This window comes from Magnolia sinica, unplaced genomic scaffold, assembly GCF_029962835.1.
Source record: "Magnolia sinica isolate HGM2019 unplaced genomic scaffold, MsV1 ctg293, whole genome shotgun sequence".
NCBI classification, from domain to species: domain Eukaryota; kingdom Viridiplantae; phylum Streptophyta; class Magnoliopsida; order Magnoliales; family Magnoliaceae; genus Magnolia; species Magnolia sinica.
Window position 1 is genome coordinate 373848 of NW_026682804.1, and position 24670 is coordinate 398517.

The 24670-nt window shown below is 39.1% G+C and overlaps 1 protein-coding gene across 1 annotated transcript; it reads right to left on the reverse strand.

Moving 5' to 3' along the window:
* Positions 1 to 7839: 7839 nt before the first annotated feature.
* LOC131236204 (putative receptor-like protein kinase At3g47110) lies at positions 7840 to 12160 on the reverse strand. The gene is made up of 2 exons (XM_058233334.1): positions 9391 to 12160; positions 7840 to 8659 (listed from the first exon to the last, which is right to left on the reverse strand). The coding sequence occupies exons 1-2, from the start codon at positions 12092 to 12094 to the stop codon at positions 8220 to 8222; spliced, it is 3144 nt and encodes a 1047-aa protein (XP_058089317.1). The 5' UTR covers positions 12095 to 12160; the 3' UTR covers positions 7840 to 8219.
* Positions 12161 to 24670: the final 12510 nt, after the last annotated feature.

Genomic DNA, 24670 nt, shown 5'->3' on the forward strand with positions numbered 1-24670 from the left:
TGCCGGCAGCCGTTAAAACTGGCAGCCAGCGAAGGGTTAGCTCATCGGTCGGCCATGGCCCTATTTCTTGTAGTGTAATTATAACTTCAGTTACATTAATGAGAACACATTGCCAACATTTTCGAGGTCTGTGAACCAAAGAGATGCAGATCTTCTTTATTTCTGGAATAAGGTTGGTCAACTTCCTTATGTGAATTGTGATATCACTGGTTCCTTTTCCTACATCAGAGCATACAGTGCATTTGTGTTCCTACATTTTGACGATTCTTAGATTTTCCTATGCTTTAAACTAAAGAATTATGAAGGCTACTTGCAAAATGTATGCCAATGTTGCATGTGACTGCCACATCCCTTTTATTCATGAGATGTGCTCCACCATGTATGTTTGATGGCCCGAAAAGCAGGTTAGTTGTGCCACAAGTCTGCAGAAATAACAGAGTTGGAATGACCAGTGGGTTGCATTCTACTTACACATGTGTCTCACATGATGACCATATCAGACTTATATGCCATGAGATGTACACAGTGGGCCCACCCACTGTGACAAATATTGCTAAGATACTTAAAATATCACAATATTATCATGGAATTTTGGTTAAATGATATTGTTGCAATAATATTGCAAGACTTTCAAAATCTCAGAAGTTTTTAATTCTTCGTGATTTTAACGGAAAAGTTATTTAGAAGTTAAAATAACTCAGTTTATACTTCATATTCAAAATTTTAATATTATTTAGTGATTTATAAAATCTATTTTTTAATATTTTAGTTTTAGTCAGATTTTCCTGATAATATTGCAAGAAACACGTCAAAATCTGAAAGTCTCTAGAGAAATTCCCTGCTTAGAATGTAATTTGTCACTACGGGCCACCAAGTGGCCTGCATCTTGCATTCACCTGCCTTAGCAGGAGTGCCTACATCTTGCATTCACCTACCTTAGCAAGAGTTTTAGGATAGCGCACTTTCATTTTTCTTTAGCGTTTACTTTTTTCCCCTCCTGACGCACATGTTATTTGTTTATCCTCTTTTTACCAGTTCCGTAAATCCCCTGAAGGCTCTCCTAGGAAACTCAATGCTCATAAGGAGTTGCTTGACGCAATGGCTCATCGTCTGCACATAGACAACAGTATCGAGCTCGTTGGGAAGCTTCTTTTTGGATCTAAGAGGGCCCAAAGGTGCTGAAGGCTGTCCGGCCCACTGGGCAACCTTTAGTAGATGATTGGGATTGCCTCAAGACAATGTTAAGTACCAATGTTCAGCCATTTCATACTACCTTGCATTATTTCCTTTTATTTTCCAGCTTCTCCTTTATTCTTTGCATGCATATGCCATGCTTTTCGGCTGCTTTTGGGCCATCCCAAATTCGTTTGGCAGGCGTCTCGCTTCTCCCTCTGAACCATTATCCAAAACAAGTCTCCAACCTGAAACATTCAGGTTCTGATTTTGGAGCAGAAAAGGCAGAAAAATGGAATCCCACCCAATGTGGTTCTGTTTCCTGTGTTGTCTCAAATGCAGAGCAGAATGGATAAGAGCCTGTTCTGTGCAAGACATCCATTCCACTTTCAGTTTTAGCTCCATACAAGCATGCATTAATCTGTTAGCTATGTTCTCTGGTGCAGGTACGGACTTTTGAGATGCACTGTGGATCTCTATCACAATATGGCATTAAACACATGCGCTCAATCTCGAACATATGCAATGCAGGCATTGGAAAGGAGATGATGGCAGAGGTGTCTTCACAGGCATGCGTCACAATCCCTGCGGGCCCTTATAGTTCACTTCACCGTGGATTCAGTGCTTGACACCCTAGTCCGAAACCTTGATTTGCTCTTTGCCGGTTTCACTTGGCTAATAATCTTTAGTAAATCTTCAAGTGCAGATGAAAGAAGCAAGCTAACTTATAGCAATCACAACAAGGACAACAATTGTGCACGGCAATGAACTCATTGTCACCACAACAAGCCCCTATGAGCAAGCAACATTTGGTTCTAAAATTGATTGGCGTGTGAGAGCAATCTCAACGACGAATCTATATCTTAGAGTCAATCATATTTATGTGAACACTGAGGACATTAAGGTAAATAATTATGGCTATTTTTCATTGTATGCACTTTTTAACTTTCAAGGTTCTGGAAACTAAACTTATGTGAGTAATTCCTGATTATAAGAGACAAGCTACACATACATCATGCCCAAGAACATTTTGAAGAAGTTTATTTGCATAGCAGATCTTCAGACTCAAATTGCAGGATATTTGTGTGGCATAAGGCCCCCAGATAACCCTCAAGTGAAGGAAATCTACTGTATTAGTTATCAATTAACATTAATATTTTTTAGCCAACTCATCAAATTGAAGATGTGTATTGTAATAAATACTATATATTTTTTTATTGTCTAGTAATATAAAATTTGTTTAATATTCAGTTTTATTTGTATGACATCATTTTTATGTTTCAAATATTTTAAAAATATAGGTTTTGATTGAATTATATATAATAAAAAAATTACTGGCATGACAGGGCCTCTCAAATCTATACAAAAGCTTTTAGTGGCGCTTGTGTAGAAAATTTATGGCACTTTTTCATGAGAAAAAGTGTTCAGAAACTACTCCTACCGGCGCTTATTGGCGTTGGGAAAAATACAATTATTGGCGCTTAGACAAGCGCCGGTAAAATTCATATAGCGCCGCCAATACTTTTCCCGACATACCCATATATCGGCACTTGGTTAGCGCCACTAACGAATTTGGCGGCGTTTTTTAGTTTTTAGCGGCGCTTTCGAGCGCCGGAAAAAGTCCCAATTGTTGTAGTTAATTTCTTGATGAGTCAAGTTGAGCCGGCTGAGATTCGAGTCAGATCATCGAGTTTTAGAACCATGATATTTTCTTTTTTACTTACCCATTTATTAGTGGGCCACTGATCAGACCTTAGGATCTTCCAATCTAAGAGATCCCAAATCAATAACGGTGCCCATTCAATTAATAGCTTGGCTCATCGAACCGCCGGCTCAACTTGTATGAATGGGCCCATCTCTCCTGAGCGTGCATCCCTCGGAGCCTACACAAACAGTTAAAACAGTAACAACAGGCCCATGTGTATGATCAACTGTGACGAAAAAAAAAAAAAAGGCCCATGTCTATGATCAACTGAAACAATAATGATGGCCCTCTAGTATTCATTAATGTAGGCCCCACATGAACCCTCTATTAATCTACTTTTTGGACTTCTAAATCTCCCAAATTTACTCTTACAAAAGCAGATTAGGGTACCTAACCTTGCAGTGCACGTCTTATTTCTTGATTCAGATGGGCCCCACATGAGACATGTGGGCCATCTTTATAAGGGTGAGGTGGAAAGGGTCAGTCATACCTAAACCATCGATGCCAGCTTATAACTCTCCAATCTGACTTTAGAAGCAAGTCATGAAGTTCCCAAATCAGGACATCAACTTGCATTTCAAGATTGCTGAAAGATCACATCCAAAGGAGTTATGGCCCACCAAACTGTCAAATCCATCACTACGAATATCTTACCTATGTAGAATGCTAATATTAAATAATAACTATATTTCCCATTCCACACTCTTAAGTACAAAAATTGGTGACAGCTATGAATAAACATAGTACATCTTGTGTGAAAAGAGGAATTATAGGATCCAGTGTCTGAGGCATTGTGCAATGTACGCCGGTTTTTTCAGTTCTCGCAAGTGGGGTCCATGGTTTCTTAATATTCACCACCGGTTTGGCTGGTCCCACTGTTGGTGGACCAAGCTTCGGAGATCTCCTCTGTAGGAATTGTGTGTTTATATATATATATATATATATATATATATATATATATATATATATATATATATATATATATATAAAACTCATGTGGGTCCCATCGAGTGCTTTTATGTCTTAGGCAGGACTTCACATGGTTTTAGAGGGTATGGCTCACCGCATAGGACCGATATTTGGGATATCCCACGACCTAAAGGAGACCCATCAATATTTGGGATATTGATGTTCTATACACATCATGGTAGGGCCCACACAGCTTGACCTCATGGGAAGTTTCCATGACTTGGGTGGGCCACACTACATGTAACAGTTGATGGGAGTTATCCTCACATTAAAACATTCATAATCATTTATTGGGCCCACCAAGATGTATTTCAAAAATCCAGCCCATCCATTGTGTGTGTCCCACTTGGATGAGGGGTCGGACCAAGTTTTAGCCGCATCCAAAACTCAAGTGGGCCCCACCAAGTACTTTTTATATGTTTTAGTCATGTCTTCATATGGTTTTAGATGGTATCGCTCACCTGAATTCCATATGCGGCTGATTTTTGGGATATAGGGGACCCATCAAATGCACAGTGTTGATTTTAGACACATCATGGTGGGCCCTACACAACTCGACATCAATGTATGCATTGTATATCCACGCTGTCCATCTGTTTTTTCTACTTATTTTAGGGCAAGATTCAAAAAATGAAGGAAATAAAAATCCTAGGTGGACCACGCCACAATAAACAGTGGTCATTAAACGCCCACCATTAAAAACTTGTTAACACCCACTCTCAATGATTATTTGCCATCCATCCTGTCGGTAAGGTCACACAGACTTAGATGATGGGAAAACACAAATATCAGCTTGGTCAAAAACTTTTATGGCCTACAAAAAAGTTTTAAATCATCAATGAACACTGTTTCTTCTAATGTGGTCCACCTGAAATTTCTACCTAAATTTTTGGGACTATGACCTAAAATAAGCTGGAACAAAAGGATGGACGGCATAGATATACAATGCATATATCGAGGTGGGTCCCATGGTCAGGTCCCGTCCAATTACGGTTCCGGGCTGCAGCTAAGCAGCGTCCGTTCACAAGTGTCCTTGAACCATCCATTCTTTTTGTGTAATGGTGGCCCACTTGTGATGATTGAATTAGGCCAACAGGCCAGTCTGGACCATTCATCATTGTCCCAGCCTATATAACGGACTAAAATTTCAATCCCAGGCCCGCCCTTCCGATTAAAAAATAAACAAACAAACAAAAGAATTCATCTGATTGAACCTATAGATGATGGTAACCGATCAACATGCCTCTTACAATATGGGATGCTTGGATCTACGTCATCCAGCCAACAATGAGACATATCTACAGATCTGAACAGTTCACTTGTTGAAGAGCAATGGTCACATCTAAGAGACTCTTTCCAGGATGATAACCAATGGATAGACTAGTAGATCTGAGCCGTCTGTGAGCGGATCAAAATGGTGTAGATCTCTGCCAATTTTTGGTGAATTATGACATAACGGATTTGGGCCTTTCATCCAGGTACTTTAACGGACAGATCTGACTCCATTACTATATATGGACCTTTCATCTCTGCTTAGTTGGATTAAAATCATGGTGTGACCCACCTGATGATTGGATTGGTCTTATCTTGGGACATCCAATTTTCATAGTGGGGTGCAATTTTTGGACGGGTTGGATGTCACACACATGATACAATATAATAGACTGTATATGATCATAGATTCCTCTCCATAGCTTTGGCCAATCTGCTGATGATGAAATTATCCAATGAGAAAGATCTATATTACCACTCATTTTTCCAACTATGACCCAACCTTATATCAATCTAAGCTTGCCATGGTCCAGAATCATACGACCCATCTCCAACTTGGCTCGAAAAAGCTACGAAAGTCAGCCGAACTAGGCCTGGGCTTAAAAATCAACGCCCAAGCCCAAAACAAGCCTAGACTACTTCCCAGGTGGGTTGGAAATCAAAAGACGATGGGTCCTGCTCCTGCCTCCATGGAAATCGGTCCCCACGAAGGGGCTTTGTGGGACCGACCGTGATGTATGTGTTTTATCCACCCTTTTCATTTGGATGAAGGGAAAACAAAAAAGTCAGCTTGATCCAAAACTTCTGTGGCCCCCTGTAAGTTTTTAATGGTGGGAATTCAATCCCCACTTTGTGGTGAGCCTCGGATCTGCCTCATATTTGGGCTCGTATCTTAAAACGATTTGAAAAAATGGATGGACGGCGTGGATAGAACCCATACATTATGGTGGGCCTCACGTAGCCCTTCCTAGACCGATTCCATCCAGCAGGGACAGGACGGATATAATCAGTGCCGTTAAGAGTCGATGTCTAGCATGGTTTTTATGTGTAATCTGTAATGCACCATGAAGATGTTAATGTTGATACCATAAGAGCAACTAATTATTTATTTATTTATTCATTTTTTTCTTAGTCTCATGCACGTGAAACGGAAATTAATGGTAGTGGATTGCACCTTGGTGGCGTGTTGATGTCACCAAGTTCTGTGGGCCCCACCATGATGTATCTGTTTATATCCACACTGTCTATCCATTTGGAGAGATCATTTTAGGCCACGACCCCAAAAAGGAGTCAGATCCAAAGCTCAAGTGGGCCACACTACAAAAAGCAATGGAGATTAAATGTCTATCATTCAAAACTCTTGGGGGTAATAGAAGTTTTAGATCAATTTTATTTTTATTTTTATTTTTATTTTTTATCCTTCATCTAGTTCTGTGTGACCTTATGAACAATTTGGATTGCTAGTAAACATTATGGTAGGCTCGATTTCAATGGTCATTGTCATTGTCCCCTTGCTTTATGTGGTGTGTTCCACTTGAGCTTTAGATCTACCTAAATTTTGGTTTCATATGTTAAAATGATCTCAAAAAATTGATGGACAGTGTAGATATAACATATAAAATCATGATGGTGCCCACAGGACTTAGTGACGTCAACACAGCCCGAGGTCACACCCGTAAAAGAGGCAATCCAAAGCTTAAGTGAGCCCAAAAATCTTAGGGCCCGTTTGGCCGGTCGGATTGGAAGGGATTGGATGGTATTGGAAGGGATTGGAAGTTAAATCCCGGGATTGGCCAAACAGAGTCGGTGATCTGATCCCAATCCGACTTAAAAAGAAACGAAATACCCCAACGCTCTGTCCATGTTCGACAAAGAAATGTCGGCTTGGGCCTAAATTTTCGGAAAACCGAAGCCCATCTAACATAGCTTGGGCTTCCGCACAATTCTTGGAAATGGAGTCATAGCAGTTGTGGAAGGCAAAAACCATCTTTCCTGTATGATCTCTGCAGACACCACCACCTCCACTAATACCCTACAGACACCACCAGCTCTAAGTTCATCTTAGCTCTCCCAAAGTTTCCTTTCATCCTCAGCTTTTCCAGAGTTGCCAATTCTAAAAGGGATCCTTGGCCTTCAAGCTGCAAATTCGTACCAGCCTCCTTTAGCTAATGCGGAGAATTTCTTTTCCTCAAACCTACAAGCATTTCGCCTCAGCCATATCTCCCAGACAATAAAACTGGAAGCTGGACCTCTGAGAGCCCGGAAAATGATAGGCTTTTTCGCTCTAGATGTCCAGAATATCATTCTCTGAGGGATGGACTGGTTCCTTTGCAAATGCACATCGAATAATTTGGAAAAGAAATCCGAAACCTAAGAGGCAATGAGCCCACTACACAACAGATGGTCCACATCTTCTTCTGCATATTGAGGATTGAAACCCTGACTAGGCAGAGGAATCAGCAGCTGTAGGAGAGGGGAGTGCAGGCTCCTGCCATGGCCATGCTCGGCAGCTGGAAGAGGCAGCAGGTTGGTCACCCTGCTAGTCGCTCCTCGGACAGAGATTGCGAACAACTGGATCATTTTATTTTTAACCGTCCATTGATCATGCGACCAAGATCATTAGCCACTTCAATTTTCTACTCATATTTCTTTCGTGCCAAAACTATTTTTGGTGGGAAGATCATTTCCAATACAAGACAATCCTTTTCCAAGCATCTCTAAGAGATGAGGAATACAAAGGTGAAAAAATAAATAAAACTCATAGTGCAACTTTCAACTACTAAGTATCTTCTCTTCTTCTTTTTCTTTTCCCTGAAAGGTGGGAGTAGGAGCACACTACTTGTAATTTTATTGATGTGAAAAAAAAGAAACCATTTACATCTACGAAGGGGTGCCAAACCAACTAACCCCTCCACTACAAAACCACTAAACAAAGCAAACACATGCTGAAAAACACAGAGAAGATCAAAACATAGAAAAGAACTGACTTAACACCACCCAACAGCCACTGGATGCATACAAACTTCACTTAACCCTTAGTGGGATGAGCATCTTAATCCACACCTATTGTATCCTCCATTCCATGACTAGCCACAACTTGTTAATAATAACTAAGATACGACGAACCTTCGCCCAACAATCGATCCCTATTTTGCTGATCTGGGTGAATCCCATCCCCAAGATATAAGTCCCTTATTGCATGCATTTCTTTGACAATCTCTCTCATTTGCATCCTCTCGTTTGGAGATTCTACAGAACATGAGATGCCAATTTTGGCTACAGAAGCCAAAGACTCTCTCATTTTGGTCCTCGCAATGCGTTGTCGTTCTCCATTGTTCAGTGCTTGAACGTCTTCGAGCAGTCGCGGGTCTACAATCTCCATCACCTGATCAGGTAAAGCCATCTTAACAAATTGATGGAGGCTTAGATCGTCTTTAAACATGTCATCAGTTGGTATTTTTCCCGTGAACATCTCTAAAAGAAGGATACCATAACTGTAGACATCTCCATTTGTAGATGCCTTTCCGCCCATTCCATACTCTGTCATTTACACATCTCGAATTTTCGAGATATCAAGGTTTCATTAATTCCAACAATTAAATAAAAATAGGGATTAATTTTTGACCTAAAACAAGTGACAATCAGTATAAGCATAGGAAACAATCATCCTATTAATTTTAAACATTTGAAGCATGAAGTTATCCAGGTATAACTAACGAATGAGTCCTACTACAAGCAATTAGTACTAATTACTTATCCATTGACCTTGTATGCAAAACTGTTCGATGCACCATTGGTTGAAAATTATCTTAACTAAAATTAGAAAAAAAAAATACTAAAATGAATTTTCCATCCTCCAATGCTTCATTCTTACTAGGAGTTTCATACAAATGATTTATTTTGAGAGTTTTAGGGTGTGTTTGGTATCGACTGAAAAGCTGAGTCCATCAATTTATATAATCAGGGATTTTCACAGGGATTAAAAATAGTCGTGATAGCCAACAATTTATACAATCTCCAGCACCTAATTAATATTAACTAAAATAAGATGAACTCATTTTTCAGTGTCTCCCAAACAGGCCAACATTGCTGTTGTTGTTATTGATGAGAAATTATTCATTTCTTACTTTGTATTCTTACGATAGCAACCATAACAACATTACCTACACCACAAGCAATAAAAAGAAGTGACAATTCGAGATTCATATTTAAAAATATTTGGAAAGAATTTAAAAAGATCAAAGAATAAAGAAAAAGCATGAAATTGTTACCTGGAGGAATATAACCAACAGATCCTTTGATACCAGTTGTGCTGGTTTGATCTTGACAGGTATTACCGGCAGCATTAGAAAGGAACCTTGCTAATCCAAAATCACCCACATGGGCACACATGTCATCGTCCAGTAGAACATTGCTCGGTTTTAGATCACGATGGATGACCGGTGTGCCGCAATGGTGATGAAGATACTCCAATGCAGAGGCGACATCAATGGCTATATCTAATCTTTGAATAAGGTTCAAGCTCCGCATTTCATATTGCCCATGTACATTTGGATGCAACCATTTCTCTAGACTCCCATTAGGCATGTACTCAAACAGTAGAGCTTTGAAATCATCGCCTTTAAAATCGATGCTTGAGCAAGCAGTTATGATTTTAACTAGATTCCGGTGCCGGATATTTCTCAAGGCTTCACATTCAGCAAGGAAACTCCTTGAAGCTCCTTGTTGATGAAGATTGAGAACTTTCACTGCAACAAGTGTCTCATCTCGATCTAGAATTCCTTTATATACAGAACCATAACTTCCTTCGCCAATCAAATTATCTGAAGAGAACTCACCAGTTGCTTTAAAGAGATCCGCGTAAGAAACATTTAAGTATTTACTCTCTAGGAAAGATGCAGGCAAAGGGTTCTTGCTGGCCTTTCTTCTCGCCCGATAAAGAGTAACAAAGAGAGATGATAAAAGAATCAAACCTAAAACTGCACCGATCACCGAGAATATTACTGTAAGAGAAATAGACCTTCCATGTTTCTTAGAATCTTTCTTCAGGCACGCAGGCAGCTGTAATCGTGGGATACCTCCACAAAGCCTCTTGTTTCCAAGAACTGAAAATGCACTGGAATTTTTGAAGATCCCTTGCTGTGGGACTTCACCATCAAGATCATTGGATGACAAATCCAAGTACTCCAGAAATGGAATTTCCTCCAGAGCTACTGGAATATGCCCAGACAAGTTATTATGAGAAAAATTTAGGATTTCAATACTTTTCAAGTTCTTCAAATCCGGAGGAATGGCTCCTTGAAAGAAATTATTGCTCAAATTAAGGATTTTCAGGTTCAGACAATTTCCTAGCTCGCTAGGAATTTCACCCATCAATTTGTTGTTAACAGCATATAATTCTTGAAGTTGTTCCATATTACCAACTTCCAATGGTAAAGATCCAACTAAAAAATTATCATCTATATAAAGTCCGATCAGGGAAGGAATACTTAGAACCTCTTTCAGAATGGTACCGTTGAGCTCATTTGCAAAGAGGACTAATCGTTGAAGATGACGGCAGTTTCCAAGACTCGAAGGGATTCTTCCATGCAAACGATTTCCATATAAAGCGAGTATAACCAATCCAGTGATATTGCCAATGGAGGATGGAATTCGTCCAGAAAGTCTGTTGCTGTACAAATACAGACCTTGCAAATTTTGAAGCTTCCCAACACCAATAGGAATGGTACCCATGACAAAGCTCCCAAATATACCTAGACGATTTAAGTTGAAGAGATTGCTAATATCTGTTGGGATGCTTCCGTATATCGGGTTTCCTCCTAACCCTAATACTGTTAGGTGGGTAGAGAGATTGACGATGGTGTCTGGTAGTGTTCCTCTTAGCTGATTGGTAGATGCCACTAAAAATTCCAAACAGCTACAATTAGTTAAAGAAGTGAGGAAACTCAAGTCATTGTCACCTTCTCCACCTCCAAACTTATTACGAGGTATATTTAGAATACGAAGATCATGTAGTCTTCCCAAATTTTCAGGCAAGGGTCCACTAAAATAACTAGAAGAAAAATCAACAGCAACAAGTCCTGAAGCATTGGGTAATGAAACTGGCATCGATCCTGTAAATGCATTTCCTCCTAGCAAAAGATATTTGAGATTAGGAAGGGTGAGACCCAAACTGGCTGGAATGTTTCCATAAAGTTGGTTAGCTGCCACTAAGAAACGAACAATGGATGAGAGGTTGTAAAGCGATGGTGGGTTCAGACCCGACAGTTTATTTGAGGAGATTCGAAGAAATTGTAACTTCATTAGCTGGCCTAACTCATTTGGAATGCTTCCTTCTAAAATATTTTCATATAAGTTGAGAGAAACAAGAGACGAGAGGTTCCCGATTGGTGGTGGAATGTTGCTGATGAGATTGTTACGACCAAGATCCAATAACATGAGCTTTGACAGAGAGCTAAGCTTGACAGGAATACTCCCCTCGAGCTTGTTATACTGTAAAAGGATGGATCTGATTTCTGTGCAGTTGGACAGGTTCTCAGGGATTTCTCCTTGCAGCCCATTATAACTAAGATCAAGATGCCGAAGCCGGAAGAGAAGGCCGATTTCAGGTGGGATTTCGCCATGGAAGCTGTTGCTCGAGAGGTTGATACTCCTGAGGAAAGTGAGGTTTGATACGCGAGGTGATATGGACCCCACCAATCTGGTGGACACAAGATTTAAGGAGGTGACCCTTTGAGGATGACGTCGACTGCATGTGACTCCTTCACAGTTGCAGAAATGGAGGGAATCGTTCCAAGAGTTGAAGAACCCGAATGGATCTTCAGATATCAGATCCTTGAATGAGACCAAGGCCAGTCTATCCGTCTCGTTTCTTAAGACGGGGGATCCGATTCCAATGCAGTTCATGCATAGGAGAAGGAAGGCTAAGAGGATTAATGACCAAAATGGCCTTGAACGTAAATGTCCAAGCTCCATCCTCTTATTGTTGGGATGGGATTGGGAGGGTTACAGAAAAAGAAACAAAAACAAAGGGCAATAGCTTGCGGTGGGGTGTTTTGCGTTGTAACCTTAATTTGCATATTTATCATCCGTCGTGCGACTAAGACTTCACCATGTGTTGCTACACTCAAGGATTCGTTCAAACCATGTACACGTGTTTCATAACGTGTGAGGTTAGTGCCAAAACGACACGCTGTAGTGACGGCTGATCCGTGTAAAACGGGAGTGGATTAGGTGAGACCTCGGAGTCACCCAAGACGGTGTGGCCCTTACCTTGATGTATGTATATTGTATCGTTCAGCCTCTTTTTTTTTCCGGATCATTTTAGAGTGGTATCATATATATATATATATATATATATATATATATATATATATATATATGCTCACACACAACTAGTTGGACAGTGCATTTTAGTACAACTAGTTGATTAATTGAAGGAGGAAAAGTAGCCAGCGGGTGGCCCCATTATAGAGTTAAAGTGAAATCCAACCCAACCATCAGGTGAGTCACCCTATATTAGAACCGTGGATTAAAAAATTAGCGTCATCTATGGTTCATGTGCCCCACATGATTAAAAACAGTGTACAAGGAAAACTCACCCTCCAAACTATTTTCACTGGTTTGGCCGTCATGAATCATGCATGCCTCTGATTTTTTGACATTAGGCATAAATTTTGAGTGTGTCATCTTAATGGTTGGAGTGGATTTCACATGCTTGTCATGTTGAGCTTGGTAACAATCAACGGTCCACGTCTCTGCCAATGTTTCCATTACTGTGGCTGAATTGAATCAAAGGTTAGCGTGATTTTTTGGCTCCAGGCTCATAATGGGATTATGCATCTAATGATTGGAGTGAATCGTACCTACACATCATGGTGGGCCTGTAAAAATAGGAGGGTGGTTTTCCGCGTTGTGGCACCACTTGATAAATCCCGAAGGTTGGTCATTTAGATGGACCTGCTATGGTGTTAATTTGAAATCCACTTCCACCATCAAGTGGATCACCCAATGTTAGATCAAGGGACTTAAAATCAGTCCCAACATGGTTTATACATTTTATCCACGCCATCCCTACATATTTTCAAATCATTTTAGGATATGATCCAAGCAGATCCAACGCACAAGTGGAACACACCACAAGAAAAAGTGGAGATTGAAGCCATGCCTTCAAAAACTTATTGGGTTTCACAGAAATCTTGGATCAAGCTGATGTTTATATTTTCCCTTCTTCATCCAGGTCTGTTTGACTTTATGATTCAAGTGGGTCAGATTTTTCGATAAAATTTTTCCAATAAGTGTGGCCCAATTGAAATAAAGATGGGCAGATTTTTTGACCGTGGGTCAAACAGAGGGTGACTCACCTAACGGTTGGGGTGGATTTCACTTTAACATCACATTGAGGCCCACCCAAGCTGGGAACTCCTTTTGCAAGGTAACCTTGTGCAACTTCTTTCCGCAGGGAAGCATTTATTAACATTATTTAATATGTAAATTAGGCGATGGATGTCAGGAGAAAATGGGATGAATTAGGAAGCTGCACACATGTGATGTATTTATGCGGTGCAGTAAATGTATAAGAAATCCTGTCCATTAATTAGTTAGGATTTCTTTTAAACATGTGAAGGACATAAATTATTATTTTTAATGATTAATAGTATGATATTTATTTACAAGAAAACGGGGCTATTAGAAATTCATTTTAGCCGTACATATTCAACTTGTATGCGTGGCTTCACTAATGATGATAGTATATTAAATTTTAGCAGATAAAATATAATTAGTAGGCCTATTTAATGGACAGGCTAGATCTTTGACATATAATTTCTATCATACTTATGTAAAATTTGATATTACGGATCCTCACATGTAGCATGTTACTTGGGATAGAAAAATATTTTTTTGGCTATTTAATACCCAAGCCCCACCATGATGTATGTTGAATATCAAAACCGTGCATTTGATGGGTCATCCGTATACGGAACTCAGGTGGGCCATACCATCTGAAATCATGTGAAGACATGCTTAAAATATATAAAAGCACTTGGCGGGGCTACCTAATAAGGGCTGCACTTAATCCATATATAATTAATCTACAATAAGGGCCACATCTAACCTTAGGGTCACACCTAATTCACGCTTCTGTAACCAGGGACTCGTTAGGTGGTTGCTTATGCTTCAACGACAGCCATTGTGATATAAAAAAAAAAAAAAAAAAAAAAAAAAAACCACTATGGTGTGAGTGCCCGGGTGTGTATGCATGTGAATAAAATAAAAAATAAAATAAAAAAAAAAAACATGGTGGGTGCAGCTTAACCATGATATATCTACACCATCGGTCCATTTTCCATATCATTTTATGGCTTGATCCAAAAAAATAGACAGTTATAAATCTCAGGTGGACCACACCATGGAAAACAATAGTGATTGAATATCCACCATTAAAAATCTCCAAAGGCCCACTGCAATGCTTATTTGACATCCAACCTGTGGATTAGGTCATACAGACTTGGATGAAGGGAAATGACAAATATAAGCTTGATCCAAAACTTTTGTAGTCTCAAGAATTTTTTAATTAATGGTAGCCATTCAATCAAGACTATTTCTGTAATGTGATCCATTTGATGTTTGAACTCATCTGATTTTTTGCATAGTGCCATAAAATGATATAAAAAAATGGATGGACGTTGTGGATGGTACAAATTCATCATGGTAGGGCCCACAGGGCACCGACCATTACCCACTGTGTAGTGGGAGGGTCCCTAGCCAATCCGCATTTAGCTTATAATAAATTCATTTGCTTGTTAACACTTTTTTAAAAGAAAAATTTATAATAATAATTAACACACTCGGTCAAGGGTTCGAGCATCATAGGTAGTGAAAGCCCGTTACAGGTGTGAGTGTGCGGGAGTGTGTGTCTGTGTATGAAAAAAAAAAAAAAAAAAAAACCTCACACCCTCATGACTTGACTCATGACCCGCTTGTTAACACTTTATTATTATTATTATTATTATTATTATTATTATTATTATTACTTTTTAATAATAAGACTTGACTCGTGACCGGCGGTGCGTCGACCCGGAGACCGTAGAAGATGGTCGGCCTTTTGGGAGGGGATAGTGTTACCAGGGTAACACACGAGTGGGCGTTTCCCTAACTGTGTGGGCCGCATTTATATTTTCGTTTTATATCCATGCCGTCCATCAGTATTTTTAGACCATTTTATGGCATGTTGACAAAAATGAAATCAATCCAAATCTCAAATAGGCCACAAGTAGGGATTGAAAGCTACACTGTTAAAAACTTCTTGAGTTCCACAAAAGTTTTGGATCAAGCTGATATTTGTGTTTTCCCTTTATCAATATCTCTGTGACCTCATCAACAAGTTGGATGGAAAATAAATATTACGTTGGGTCTAAGAAGTTTTTAATGGTGGGTATTCACTTATCAATCTGTCATTTGAGGTGGTCCACTTGAGATTTGGATCTGCATCATTTTTTTTATTCTGTGCTCTAAAATGATCAAAGTTCTAAAATGATCTGAAAATATTGATAGATGGTGTGGATATCCAAAACATACATCCATGCGGGCCCACAGTAACTGAAAAACCCACCAACGTGTTACCCGGGTAACACTCGTTCCCCTCCCGGCCTTCAGGCGGCGGTTTACATAGCCTGCGAGCGTGCGTTCTTATATCGATTTTGGATGCGTGTTACTTCCGCGGAGTGCGTCCTACTCCACCGTTATCTAGCTGCGAACAGGCAATTCCATGGGCAGGCCCACCATGATATACCGGTCGATCGATGCCGTTCATCTCTTTTCTCATATCATTTTAAGATATGAGCATAAAAATTAGATAGATTCAAAGCTCAAGTGAACCACACCACGTATGACTCTTGCATTTAATGCAACTTGCATTTAATGATTTATGCATTCAATACAACCCAAGTTTATCATGTGGTGTGGTACATTTAAGAGCGGTTGATCTGACTTTTTTTTAAATATACCTTAAAATGATCTTAGATAAGGGATGGACGGCATGGATATACTGATACATCGCAATGGGCACGCCACATAATTGCCCGTCCATGGCTGGAAGGACGCAATATGTGTCCCAAATAATAAGCTTGGGTTGTAATAAATGCATATATCATTAATCATTAAATGCAAGTTGCATTAAATGCAAGAGTTATGTATGATGTGGTCCACTAGAGCGTTGGATCTACCTTAATTTTTGTGCTCATGCCTTAAAATGAAATGAAAAAAGAGATGAACAGGATAGATAAACTGATACATCACAGCGGGCCCACCCACAAAACTACTAGAGATGGGTGGGTAGGACGCAATCCACATCCCTTTATTTGTGGATGATCTGAAACTTACATCAGGTATACAGCGTTTTAAGCATGCCTTGGTGAAGAAAGGGAGGAATTGGCATCCAATGTGTGGAATTATGACAAGCTTGCCTTTATCCGTTGGTTTGTTTTACAACTTTGACGATAGTCTAGTGAGCTGATGTGGCTGATTTCATAGTACAATGATTTTTATGACAGAAAATTCGTGATGTACAGCTCTCATCATGGCCTTTCTATCATTTTAGCTACCTACACCTTGTATGTAGCAATTCAAGAAAATTGGACTTTAGCCACAAGTTTTTAACCTCGTATAGAAAATTGAGGCTAATGTGTTTTTTAGCCTCGGTTGCGGGGGAGTTGAGGCTAAAAGTTCATTTTCACCTTAATGAGGCTAAAAGTTTATCATTTTACTTCAATTAGTAAGAAATTGGGGTTAAAAGTTCACTTTTTAGCTTAAGCTATTAAAAAATCAAAGCTAAAACTTTAATTTTTCATATCGGTTGCAAAGTAATTGAGATTAAAAGTCCGTTATTTTACTTCTGTTGTTGATAAACTGAAGTTAAAAGTCTACCATTTCGCCTCAATTGATGAGAAACCGAGACTAAAAATTTACAATTTTGCCTCAATGAGCAACTATAGCTAAAAGTTCACTATTTTTCCTTAGTTAATAAGAAACCAAGGTTAAAAGTTCACCTTTTAGCCTCGATTATTAGGAAACCAGGGCTAAAAGTTCATTTTTTTCCCTTGGTTAGAAAAGAATTGAGGTTAAAAGTTTACTATTTCGCTTAGGTTGTTGAGAAACTAAGGCTAAAAGTCTATCATTTTGTCTTAGTTGGCGAAAAACTGAGGCTAAAAGTTCATTATTTTGCCTTAGTAAGAAACCAATCGAGGTTAAAAGTTCACTTTTTAGCTACAGTTGTTAGGAAATCGAGGCTAAAAGTCCACTTTAACCTTATTCTCTTCAGAGATGTTCCATGTAATAGAAGAAACGTTCGACTTCAAGTAACCAATCGAGGATATGGAGTTGACCATTTAAACTAGGAAGATTAACTTTTATCCTGAATTCTTAATCCGTTTGATCCACCCGATCACCGCTTCGTTTGGGATAATGGAAGATCATGTCATCAATCTCCTCGTTAATATGTCTCACAACCTTAGGTGTGGTTTTGCAATTCACTGCCGGCATTATCTTGTGATTAGCACACTTTTAAATTCCAGCGCCTACCAAATGTGGATTATCACCTCGAACATGGTCTATCATATGGCTTCATCAAGCGATCGATGTCAACCTGCAGCCTTTGCATGACTTGCCGATAGAGGTGTACATGAGTCGAGTTAGCTCGTTAACTCGCTCGAATCAACTCGGAAAAGCTCGACTCGACTCGGATCGAAACTATGTTCGAGTCGAGTCGAGCCAGTTTTAACGAGCTCGAAACATTTCGAGTCGAGTCCGAGCTGGACTTAGCTCGACTCGACTTGACTCGACTCGGTATTGAGCATAACTCGACTCGATTAGGCTCGGATCAACTCAAATTGATTTTTAAGTCGAGTATACATAGGTTTTTTCTTTTAAAAAAAAAAAAAAAAACCTTTACCCGTTTGCCCATCCCTAACCTCGGCGGCAAGTGCCCAAATCCTAACTCGTTTGCCTAACCCTAACCCGTTCGCCCAAATCTAAACCAACTGTTTGATGAAATGACCCAACCAAGTGTCGGCTGGTGGCAATGAAGGTATGCATGTGAAACAAATATCCCTTTTTTCTTGATTTTTATGTTGTCTACGAGGTGTTTGATGAAATACCTGTAAAAACTACTATCGTTGTTTTACAAACAGTGAGAGTTTGAGATGCAGTCCATGTGTTTGTGAAAATGCCGAAGAGGCGAACTCGGCTCTAACTAGCCCGAGCTACTGACCAAATCGAACTGAGCTGGCTAGTCAGGCTCGAGGATCGAGCAGAGCCGAGTTTGAGCTAGGATGGGTAAGTGGCCGAGCTGAGTCGAGTTGTGCCAAGCTTGACTCAGATCAACTCATATATACCTCTACTTGCCGATACTCTCACTGAGCCGCGTCGAAAGCCACCGCTGTTAAAAAATAATTCTCTGGAGCAATGTCCATGAGATTGTGCCCGACCCATCATTAGAAGTCGCATAATTGAGGAAAAAACTCACTTTAATATCAATTGACATGGGAGGGGATGTGATAAGGTTGATTACCATTTTCCTTGATTATAAATACCTTGAATGCACAGGCACTCTTAAATCCATGGAAATTTTTGTGAAGCCCGGAGAGAAAATCAAAAAAATCTTAAGAAGTTTATTGATTTCCACCATTAAAACCTTGCCTGCGCCTAAGTAATGTTTATTTGTCATCCAACCTGTTCATAAGATCACACGGACATGGATGAAGGGAAAACAAAAAGATCATCTTGATCCAAAACTTCTCTGGCACCCAAGAAATTTTCAACGGTAGACGTTCAATACATGCTATTTCTAGTGATGTGGCCCACTTGAAATTTGGATGTACTTCGTTTTTAGGCTCAAGCCCTAAAATTAAATTATCTAGTTAAATGAATGGACGGAGTGGATGAAATACATAAATCACTGTGGAATCAGCCCAATACGCTTACTGCTCTAATGCCTTGCGTCAAACGGGACCGTCCAATATCATACTACTATCGTGCGGCGTTTTTCTCTGTGTGCTCCATCAGCCTACATCTGTGCCTGATCTGAAACGTAAAATCCGTGGGTAGTACTTTAAATGCCATGCCGAAGAAACGAGGCGGATAGACCGGCAATATGCGTAGAATTATGATAACCGTTGGTTTGTTTTACAACTTGACACAATCCAGCACGCTGATGTCGCTGATTTTTTAGGTTTGTACGATAAAGCAAACCAACACGACCTGAGTCATGGTCAATATGGATTCTGTAATATTTTATGATAAACTCATTTTCAAGGCTAGTATTAATTAAACTATATAAAGTGTATAAAGATTAAAGAAATAATAATAATAATAATAAAAGTCATGAACCGGCCTATCCATCTATGAGACCTATCAAACTATTTGGCCGGCTCATGATAGGACATTTGCTAAAAAATGAAGCAGATCCAAAACTCAACTAAGTCAGACTGCTGAAAACAGTAGAGAAAGAGATGTGAACTATTGATTTTTTATGGGGCCCACCGTGATAATTATGTGAAATCCATTCACACCATTACGTGTGATGATCATGTGCATTATAATAGATGACCTGAAATCCATTAACACCATTACGTGTGATGATCATTTGCATTATAATAGATGACCTGAATTGACTCGTGATGGTAGAAAGACTAAATCTATGATGACCCCTTCACACAGTCTGATGAAATCCATGGTCATTCAATCACCTAGCGGAGAAAAAAAGGTTATGACAGAGAAATTTATAATTATGAAAATTAAATGGGTGGAGTGGATCTTATGCGTGCGGCCTGAGGTGGGGTCCACCATATAGGTAGCTTCACACAATCTCTTCCTCTTGCATGTTTTAGAAAACCACCTATCTTGTTTCCTATTTCCCCTTTCAATTCTTAGTTTTGGGATCCCATATCCAATCAAATAAAAGAAATATTATTATTCTAAAATTGTGGCCATTCAATCTTGTTTTCAATAGATCTTTTTCAATTCAAGTTAGATTGGGTTAAAATTGGATCTCTAGCCCAATGATCCTTTGTTAGGTTATACCCCATAGTGCACATAAAGATATTTGATAGGGTTTCTGTTACAACTAAAGAATGTAATTTGAGTTGCATTCTAAGTCCTCATAAACATTTGACAAGCGTCCTAGTTATATTTTTTGGACATCGATCCAATGCATACGGTCAAACAAGACAGTCCAATTGAGCATATGCCATATCCGGAGTTTTGTTCATACAGGTGGGCTTATTGGTTCCATGATCCATAATAATGTTAACATGGCTCCGTTGTAGATGGACCATGTAGGAAAGAAAGAAAAAGGATTTATATCAAATGATCCTAACCTTCAAATCAGCCTTTATCAGTTAAATGTAAGATGTTGCTGTGTTTATCTTATTACTCATCCAATTCAAGGACACTAATTAAAAGGTTATTATTATTATTATTATATATATATATATATATATATATATATATATATATATATATAAAAGAATATCATGGTACTCCATTAATTAAAGGGCTATGTTTGAGAGATGTATGCGAATTAGGCATAAGTGTGCAAAATTTAATAGCATGACAATAACAAGTTTCTTCTCATATTTTATAGAAGATAGGAATTGAAACAATATAGGCAAAATCAAACAAGTTGTCAATTTTTAGATATATGGAATTTGTAATTACCAAACTGGTTTTTGTGAGAAAAAAAAAATGCTTATATTCAGATACCGCAACCCTCTTTTAGACAAATTGCTAAACAAATTTTTAAGTACTTCAAAGTACTAAAATTCAGCATTTTAAGTTCTCGGCACTTCAATTAATTTTCAGATCTTATTTTTCAATTTACCAAATGGTACTTAAAATTGAATCACACAGGTAATGGTACGAGTAGGATTTTTAAAAAAAACATCACGGTAGGGTCCACTGCCAATAGACTCTTTGCTGTGTAAATTAATCATGCATCACCTAAATGGGTCGTCCAGCTAGGGTGAGCCTCACCATCATGTATTTATGAAATCCACTCCGACTATCAGCTCCCCAACCCACTTTCAAGCCTAGGTCTAAAAACACAACTCCATCACAATTCAGGACCACAGAATTGGACATTGTTACGGGACTACACTCACCCTCTAAACCGTTTCCCTTGGTGTGGCCCACCTAAATCACGGATGGGCATTTTTTTGGCCACATGCCTAAACTTAGTATGCAATATAATGGTTTCAATGGATTTCACATAATCTTCACGGTGGTTGTTAAAAATCAATTGTGAATGTTGTTTCCTTTAATGTGGTCCAACCAGATGCGTATTAACTAACAAAAAAAATCATCTTGCAATGCACTACATATGAAGATACGTGACATGAGTCTTGCGTGAGTATAATGGTAGTTACGTATCATAGCTCGTTTATCAAAGAGGGCCAACCAATAAAATTTTATGTACTAAAAATTAGCAAATGATCTTTGTCATTGGAACCACACATATAAGTGGAATTTATATTGTTGGAATGGATTTTTAAAAACTCACTTTTCACCCACCATTAAAAACTTCTAAAGGCAACAAAAGATATATAGATATATATATATATATATATATATATATATATATATATATATATATATATATATATATATAATCCTTAATATGCTTACATGGGATCCAATCCAATGAACGGACTAGATTTTATAGACATGTGGTGCATCGCTCCAATATAACACACATGTACAACTTATTTAATCATCCCACTTTATTTAGAAACAACTATTCTCCATATCTCTCACCTTTTTTTTTTCAACACACGCTCCGCACACCCACACTAGTGGAATTTAGCCACCTATGGGTACTCGAACCCTTGACCGGGTGTTGAAACTCCCGAGAGTCTGCTGCCCCAGCAAGGGTAAGGACTTTTTTTTTTTTTTTTTTTTTTAAAGTTTAATAATTCACTCCTCTCCTTCTTTAATTATCTTTAGGACGCGGTTTCGCTAGAGTGGCTGGCTAGTAGTCGGTGCTCTGTGGGCTCCAATATGAAGTATGTGTTTTATCCATGCCGTCTGTCCATTTTTACATATCATTTTAGGCCTTGATCCCAAAAATGAGGGGAATATAAATCTCAGGTGGACCACACCACAAGAAAACAGTAGTGATTGAATACAGACCATTAAAATCCTCCTGAGGACAGAAGATCAGCTTGATCGAAGACTTTTATCGCCCCCAAGAAGCTTTTGATGGTGGACGTTCAATCAACACTGTTTCCTGTGATGTGGTCCACTTGAAATCGGAATATACCTCTTTTTTGGTATAATACCGTAAAATGATATAGAAAAATAGATGAATAGCGTGGATGAAACAAATACGTAATGGTGAGGCCCACAGAGCACCGACCACTAGCCATTGGCAAGTGGCAGGGTCACGTGCTAATCCGCTCACCATCTTTACAGCGCTGGAACTTCCAACCCCGCATGGAGTGGATTAGGTGCAACCCTGTCCAAGCACAACAAGGTGCATCCCTTACTGTGGGGCTTACTTTGATGTATGTATTATATGTCTATGCAATCCAACCATATTTTCAGTTCATTTTAAAACACTTTCAAAAAATGAAATAGATATAAATCTCAGGTGGACCACGCCATAGGAAACAATGGTGATTAGCCATTAGAAACATTTTGTAAACCACAAAATTTTTGGATCAAGAAAATTTTATTTTTTTATTTTTTCACTTTACCATAATCTAGGTTTTCATAACTTTATCAATATGTCAAGTGGAAACTAAACACTAAAGTGGGCCTTAGGAAGTTTTTAATGGTAAATGTTCGATATCAAATATTTTTTTTCCTTGGAATCTTGCTGTAACATGACCTGAAGATATGGACCAATGGCATGGATATACAACACATATACTAAAGTCAACCCACGGTGAAGGATGCACAATATTGCGTGAGGACCATGCCATACCTATTTTCGTTGGTGTTTTTCTTCTCTGGCAAACGGCCCTTTTCTTGGAATGATGAGCGGGGAGGGGCCTTTTCTCGGATCCAACAGCGGGAGAGGAAGGCTAACATTGATTTTTTATAAGGCTCACCGTGTGATGTATATATAATATCCCCTCCGTCCATAAGATTTGTAATCTCATTCTAGTTAAAGATTCAAAATATCAAGCCAATATTTGATTCAAGTAGGCCACACAAATAGAACAGTTGATGCAAAGACATCCCCCCTTAATTTTTATAGGACCCACATTTATCGTTATGTGAAATCCACTCCAGCTGTTAAAGGCCACACCAAAAGCCATGTGTGGTACCAAAATATCATGCTCATATGTGATTCAAATAGGCCCCATCAAAGGAATCATTTTGAATGGTGAGATTTTTTTTGCAATATTTTCAATTATGTAGTCCACTTGAATAATGGATGAGGCTAATTTTTGGACCCGAGGTCTAACATGAGGTGACACACATGATGATCATAGGAAACGCTCACCTGCGAACCAGTTCGTACGTACTACATACAAACGTTTTTGAGAACTCATCATACATTATGTGGATCCAAAATCTGAACCGTTCATGTGAAGCAACAACTCGTGAAACCCCCTGGGACCAAGTTTTACTTTGATCTAAAACTTTGATGGGCCATGAAAAATGAAAACAGTTTCCTCCCTTGATTTGCATTTCTCTTTGCTATGGCCCACCAGAATTTTAGATCAGGGTGAAAATTTATCACAGCGAGTTTCATGGGATTCTGCATCACATGGACCATTCAGATTAGACACCCATGACACATGTGCAAAGGTACGTACATGCGTAGGTGCACAGGGGAGCATGACTCTCTCTCTCTCTCTCTCTCTCTCTCTCTCTCTCTCTCTCTATATATATATATATATATATATATATATATATAGAGAGAGAGAGAGAGAGAGAGAGAGAGAGAGAGAGAGAGAGAGAGAAATTTACGACTATGGACCCCACCTTTTATCCAGCGGTTTTTTTGAAGCAATACAAACTTAGAATACGCAGTTGGACCTCCTCGTACGGAGTCGGAATTTCAGGACGAAAATACCCCTCCTCCTGCGGAAACGGCTCTTCCTCTCCATTTCCTCTCTTTGCTTTTCCTCTCCCTTTCTGCTGCCACTTTCCCTGCCGTTGCTGTCACCCCCATTTCCCCACTGCATTTTCCGTAGAAAGACCCAAAAAAACACCCTTTTTGTCGGCCCAGCATTTCATCTTTTCTTCTTGAAATGGTGGGTCCAGCGAAGAAAGCACACAAGACAGGTATATATATATATATATATATATATATATATATATATATATATATATTATTTTATTATTATTACACACGGATAGACACACACCGCACACACTCACGCTGCACACACACCGCGCACACTCACGCTGGTGGAATTTCACCACCTATGGCACTCGAACTCCTGACCGGGAGTTGAAACTACTGAGAGGTTACCACCCAAGCAAGAGTAAGGACCCCACCTTTTATATGGAAACGGATTGGCTACTCCCCTTGCCACCAGC